This window comes from Trypanosoma rangeli (assembly GCF_003719475.1).
Source record: "Trypanosoma rangeli strain AM80 chromosome Unknown Tra_15.4_contig_00657, whole genome shotgun sequence".
In the NCBI taxonomy this organism is placed as follows: Eukaryota; Euglenozoa; class Kinetoplastea; order Trypanosomatida; family Trypanosomatidae; genus Trypanosoma; species Trypanosoma rangeli.
Genome location: NW_021706410.1, coordinates 1 through 5689, shown reverse-complemented (window position 1 = coordinate 5689; position 5689 = coordinate 1). Strand labels below are relative to the sequence as shown.

The following is a 5689-nucleotide window of genomic DNA, read 5'->3' as shown; positions in this document are numbered from 1 at the left end:
TGCATCAGTCTCTCTATCCATCATGTATATATATATATATATATACATATATATATACAGAGAGAGAGATAGATAGATAGAGAAAGAGGGAGGAAGGCGGTTGTTGTTTGTACCTTTATTTATGTTTGGATAGTGCTTCTTTCTTTCTTTCTTTTTTTCTTTGTTTTTGTTTTTTTTTCTTTTTCTGTGTTCCTTCCCCTATTATTGTTGTTTTGTTCATTTGGGTGTGACCGTTTAGTGTCTGTGCGTGCTTTTTTTTTTCTTCCTGTGCGGTGTTGCTCTTTGATGTGGGGTTGTGTAAAGTTGTGGAGAAAAAGTAAAATAAAAATGCAACGAAACAGACGTGAGAAACAAAACAAAACAAAAACAAAAACAAAAAGAAGCCGTCATGGTGGGAAACGAGGCTTGTATGCTGACGGCTGTCTTGTTGTGTGTCTATACCTTGTAACACTCTGGTCTTTGTCTTGGCTTTGTTTTTTTTTTTTTTCTCTCACCGCAAAAAGGACGGGCTGCGTGGGTCTGGGTTGGGGGCAGCACAAGGGAAGGAAGAAGCAGCCTCCGCGTATGGCATCTTTTGGGGGCGATCGTCCGACGACAACGACGGCGCCGGCGCGAGCTGCAACGGCGAGGCACGGCGGCGGGCGCAGCCGCAGCAGGGCGAGTGCCGGGCGGCGGGCGGTGAAGGCGGAGGATCTCCGGGCTCAGCTGTTGCAGCGCACGATGCAGCTTGTGGAGAAACTTCTAGACATCCACGTCCACAACACCCTCTCGGTCGCCTTCGCGGAGCTGCAGCAGAGGGAGCGAGACGCGGCCCTGATGAATTCCTTCCCAACGTCTTTTTCGGAGTCGCGTGTCAAGGGCGAGGAGGCCCAAAAGTACACAGTGGGTCGCTCTCACACTTCTTGCAGCGGATCAGGCGCGAATGTCTCCGAGTTGGAGCAAGCGATACGAGAACGCCTGCAGGAGGAATGCCGCGTCGATGCCGCGATCGCTGCAGAACATCTGTTCGCGTCGCCGCAGGATGATGGGTTTCTCTTCACCGTGCTGCGACGACTGGCTTCCATGACGGAGGCGGAGGCAAAGCAGGAAATTCGTGGTGCTGTGGCGCAGTACGTTGACCCACACGTGAAGGCGTTTTGGGAAATGAAACGGTTGCAACGGGAAGCTGACGGTTACAGCAGCGACAGCAGTGAGCTGAGGAGTGTGCAGGAGGCCGTTGACCGCGCCATTTCGGAAAAGAAGGCGGAGTTGGAGAGACATCGTGCCACCCAGACAGCGTTGCGGCGGGCTGATCGCGTGAATCGAGTGAAGACTGCATTTTCCATGTTGAAAAAAGACGTGGGGAATGTCTTCTCCCTGCGCTACGTTGTGCCAGAGCCGTACGAGGCTTTGCCTGACCTTCGATCAGCCGAGTCACTGTAGCGGCTTCGGGTGCGGGTACACCAGCAGCGCCTGGAGGAACAGGAAGTGCAGCAACAGTTGGAGGCAACCCGTGCTGCCGTCAACGAAAGACTGCAGGTGCTGCGAGACGACGTGGAGGCTGTGCGAAGTGCGATCGACCGTGCGCGGCAGGAGATTACTACTAAAACCATGGACATTGAGGAGCTGCGAGCAGCGTCTGGCACAAACTTGGCAGACGACCAAGCTGCGTGTGATGAGGACGCTGATGAGGAGAGGGAGGGGGGCAACATGGGGAGGAACGCGGCAATAACGGGGACAACAACGAGGAGGGACGGGAGGAATCTGTCGTGGGCAGGGCAGATGCTGCGGCTGGAATTCGAGCTGGCCGAGGCAACGGCGGAGGAACCCCATCTAGAGCTCAGCTGTGGACAGCTGCGGCGGCGTCTGCAGTTCCTCACAGCCGAAAAGAATCTTCTGGATGTGGCGCTTGCTACCGATGAGGAGGCACTTACGCGATCTCTTGCGGAGAAGGAAGAGCTTGCGCAGACGCTCACGTCGGGCCTGGAGAAGGCACGGGGAACAGTCCTGCACCTGCGGCAGCAGCAACAAATTTTGGTGCGGGAGTTAAACGGCATGCGGGAGGTGATGTTGCATGGACGCTCCCACGGACTCTCGACACGTCGAGCCCTCAAGTCACGCCTGTTGAGAGGAGCCTCGGAATTGGCGCTTGAGAAGCGCCTGCATGCACGCCTCACAGCGCAAGTGCAGTGGCAGCAGGAGGAGCTTCGTCGGGCGCAGCAGGCGGTGGCGTCGACCCAGGCAAGGGTGCTGCCGATGACGAGCAACGCACAACAGATGGAGAGCTTCAATTGCGTGGTGGCGCTGGCAAAGGAGGCGGCCCGGTGGATACCTTCGGAGGGCAACACTGAACCGACGTCGCCGCAGACGGAGCGGCCCGAGTCGTACATTCGGAACCGCGTTGTAGAGTGTCACGATGCCTGCTTGCGGTTGCGTAGTGAAATGGCGAAGGCGATCAGCGAGGACGAAGCCCCGCGGCTTGTGGCGCAGCGGCGGCTGGACGTCTTGGAATATCAATTGGCCGAATGGAAGCTACGCGAAGAGGCACTTCTCATTGCAGCTGTGGAGCCGTTCCAGACAGCCGCCATGCATGCGTCGACCCTCCCTGTCCCGTTACCAACAGCTGCGGCTCTGCGGCAGGAGGGGGCGCGGCTGTACGCGTGCGTGTCCCACACGCTGCACCGTGGCAGCCGCTGCAGGGCGCTCCTGCAGCTGATGCAGGTCTACAAGGATCGTGCGTCGCGCGGGGGCAGACCTCAGGCGCTTCCATTTAGCCCTGCCGAGTCTCTGGTGGTGAGTTCCCTGCAGCGTACCACCTCGCCTGCCGTCTCCGCCGCCGCCGCCGCCGCGTCGATGGATCGGCGGGAAGCAGCGACAGTCACACAAGCGCCGTTTTCCCCCGCGGCGGTGCAGCGGCGGATGGTGCTGCAGTTCATCAAGAATGAACTTCAGCCACTGTACGACTCCTGTCAAATCTCGCGTGTTCGTTTTATGGGCGTCGTGGAGCGCGTCTCGCGCTGGTTCCTCACCACCCACCCCGTGCCGCAGCCCGTTCTCGCAGAGAACGAGCAACGGGCCATCTGCCAGCAGATTCAAGAGGCACTGACGTGGCAAGACGGGCATCGACCGCAGCGGCGTAGTGCATGACGTGCGACCACGCTAAAAATGGTGTCCCATTGAGGGAAATTACATATCGTACTACAACAACATGTGTCTCTCTTTATTCCCATTTGTTTTGTGCACTGCCACACTTCCGCCATCCACACTCTTTTCCACCGCTTTTTTTTTTGGTTTTCGTGTTTTCGCAGTTTTGTTTTGTTTTTTACCCTCTGTGTGTGTGTGTGTGTGTGTGCAAGCTGGTGGCATCCGCGGCGAATATTCGCTTCTAGGCCTCTATGTGTATATAATTATATACGGATTGAGGCAAAACTTGGAATCGGGATTGCGTGCTTGCCGTGATGTCTTTACCTGCGATTTCCTCCATCTTTCTCTCTTTCCATATGTGCGAGTGTGCGCGTCTTTTTGTTGTAGTCGCAACTGTTCCTGCTGCTCCTGCTGCTGTAGGCGGAACGATGAGCCGGCTTCGTGTGACGCCGAAGGGCAAGGTGAAAAAGAATATCCCTGTCACCCGGGTGGGGAAGAAGCAGTACCTCAAGCGGCGCTTTGCCCACGTTCGCCGCGTGGATGTGGCTGGCGCGAACAATCACTTTACGCAAAAGTACTTTGATGGCTCCAACACCGCCGCGCAGAACTTCACTCGGCTCGGTCTTGCAACGGACCCGAGTGCCCCCAAGGCCATCGTGGAACTGCGCAAGAAGCAGGTGCGGCCAAATTCGCGTCGTCGCCTAGAGGAGGAGGACGCGCTGGCAGAGCAGAAGGCACAGCGGCAAAAGTCCCGTGTCGGTAGGCCCGTCAGTGAGGCGGAGGGCACCACCATGGTGAACCTGATCCAGAAGCACGGCACGGACTTCAAGGCGATGTCGTTTGACCGCAAACTCAACCCGTTTCAACTTAACCCGCGTCAGCTGCAGCGGCAGGTGGTGAATTACCTCCGCTGGCACCAGGCCGCCTTTCCAGCGGCGTTTGCGGAGGCCGAGGCCAAAGGTTGGTTCTCCCTCGCCGAGTACAGTGACCCGAGACATAGGTTAGGAAAGAAGTGAGAGCCGTGTGGATGCTCCCAACAGAGAGAGGAGGAGGAGGGGAATGCACGCAAAGGAAGTTGTGTTGCACATGGCGAACACGTTGATAGTGATGCGTGCACAATTTGCTTGGGTCTGTGCGTGCCTGCATGTGCAGTAGGAACGAGCGGAAATGGGCCGTGGGCGCTGCACGTGCCTCCCACCCTCTCTTTATTTCTCTATATATATATCTCTCTCTGTGTGTGTGTCGAATCATATGTATTTGTTATACGTATGAGCCTGCGTGTGTCCTTTACAGTTGTGGCGGTGTAAGAGGTGGTGCGGTGCGTCGAGTAAAAGGAAACAGCACAATAAGAACAAGAAAAAAGAACATATTATATATATGTTGCCTCCTTTCTTAAGAGAAAAAAGGAGTAAGCAAACAACGGACAGGCGGGCTTCAGTGAAGGAGGGAAAATGGACGATGTCACGGAGAGTGAGGTGAGCGGAGAAGAAGGGGGCATGCGTAAGAGGTTGTGACGGGGTTGTCTTGCCGCGTGTGCGTGCCTGGCACCGTGCGTCCTTTGGTCATTGCCAGCGCCTTCTCCGTTTGCATTTATTTCTCATGTTTGACTTTTCTTCTTTGGGTTCTTTGTTGCCATTTAACGCCTCCGTTGTTCTCAGCACATACATGTCAGTCTTTCCGTCTGTTTCTCTATATCTCTCTCTGTGTGTGTGTGTGTGTATTTACTGCCGCATCCCCTTTTTGGGCCTGTGGTGATTCACCGGCCTGCATGCGTACGTCACACCCCCACCTGCACTGTCTCTTCCACCCAAATGGACCTGCTGGCGACAGACATTTAATAGAAAAAGTGAGGCGACCACTTTGTTTTAAGCAAAACAAAAAGAAATAAATAAGAGGAAAAAAAGAAAAAAACGGAATCAAAAAGAAGAAGAAAAAAAAAAAGATGTCCTTTCAAGAAGTCGGCGTGGGCTTTGTGCGGCAGTACTATGAAATCTTCTCGAAGCAACGCGAGCAGCTGGCCGGTGTGTATCGCGCCAACTCGCTGATGACATGGGTCGGGGAGCAGCTGCAGGGTAACGCGAGCATCATGGCCCGTCTCACCAGCCTTGGCTTTAACGAGGCCCTCTTTAAGCCGGAGGACATCGACTGTCATCCGTCCCTCAGCAACGGCGTGCTGGTGGTAGTGAATGGCGAGGTGATGTTGAAGGATGAGCGCCACCCGCTGAAGTTTAACGACGTGTTCCACCTGGCGCAGGACGGAGGCCAGTGGTACATCTCAAACCAAATTTTCCGCATAGTCGGTGGGGGCGGACAGTAGAAGATGGTCCATGACCCCCTCCACCATGAACGCATGCATACAAACAGAGCGAGGAACTATGGGAATTAAACGCAGCAAGTTCATCTCCACGGACGTATGTGTCCACGTCTTGAGAGAGAAGATGGGGACAAACAAGAAGAAGCAGAGGAAAGAAGGGATTGGAGAAGAACAGAAGGGTAGAGAAAAAGGTGGGGGGAAAGTGAAAGTAACGGAAAACAGAGCTGGAGTGGTGGGGGAGGGGGAGGGGGA

The 5689-nt window shown here is 55.1% G+C and overlaps 4 protein-coding genes across 4 annotated transcripts, besides 11 other annotated features; all 4 read left to right on the top strand.

Annotated features, from left to right (window-relative positions):
• Nucleotides 1-25: 25 nt before the first annotated feature.
• Nucleotides 26-57: a microsatellite.
• A 1-nt stretch (nt 58) lies between these two features.
• Nucleotides 59-81: a microsatellite.
• Nucleotides 82-136: 55 nt separating this feature from the next.
• Nucleotides 137-196: a sequence feature (A-rich).
• A 129-nt stretch (nt 197-325) lies between these two features.
• Nucleotides 326-348: a microsatellite.
• Nucleotides 349-382: a microsatellite.
• A 182-nt stretch (nt 383-564) lies between these two features.
• On the top strand, nt 565-1422 carry TraAM80_09708 (uncharacterized protein; the record flags this gene model as incomplete). Its single annotated transcript, XM_029386376.1, has 1 exon — nt 565-1422. One exon carries the CDS (start codon nt 565-567, stop codon nt 1420-1422), a length of 858 nt encoding a protein of 285 aa, XP_029233750.1.
• A 168-nt stretch (nt 1423-1590) lies between these two features.
• On the top strand, nt 1591-3126 carry TraAM80_09707 (uncharacterized protein; the record flags this gene model as incomplete). Its single annotated transcript, XM_029386375.1, has 1 exon — nt 1591-3126. The coding sequence occupies one exon, from the start codon at nt 1591-1593 to the stop codon at nt 3124-3126; it is 1536 nt and encodes a 511-aa protein (XP_029233749.1).
• Nucleotides 3127-3263: 137 nt separating this feature from the next.
• Nucleotides 3264-3303: a sequence feature (A-rich).
• A 6-nt stretch (nt 3304-3309) lies between these two features.
• Nucleotides 3310-3331: a microsatellite.
• Nucleotides 3332-3516: 185 nt separating this feature from the next.
• Nucleotides 3517-3540: a microsatellite.
• Nucleotides 3541-3551: 11 nt separating this feature from the next.
• TraAM80_09706 (uncharacterized protein) lies at nt 3552-4139 on the top strand (the record flags this gene model as incomplete). Its single annotated transcript, XM_029386374.1, has 1 exon — nt 3552-4139. One exon carries the CDS (start codon nt 3552-3554, stop codon nt 4137-4139), a length of 588 nt encoding a protein of 195 aa, XP_029233748.1.
• Nucleotides 4140-4825: 686 nt separating this feature from the next.
• Nucleotides 4826-4842: a microsatellite.
• Nucleotides 4843-4994: 152 nt separating this feature from the next.
• Nucleotides 4995-5064: a microsatellite.
• A 1-nt stretch (nt 5065) lies between these two features.
• Nucleotides 5066-5440, top strand: TraAM80_09705 (nuclear transport factor 2; the record flags this gene model as incomplete). The annotated part of the gene is made up of 1 exon (XM_029386373.1): nt 5066-5440. One exon carries the CDS (start codon nt 5066-5068, stop codon nt 5438-5440), a length of 375 nt encoding a protein of 124 aa, XP_029233747.1.
• Nucleotides 5441-5552: 112 nt separating this feature from the next.
• Nucleotides 5553-5628: a microsatellite.
• Nucleotides 5629-5689: the final 61 nt, after the last annotated feature.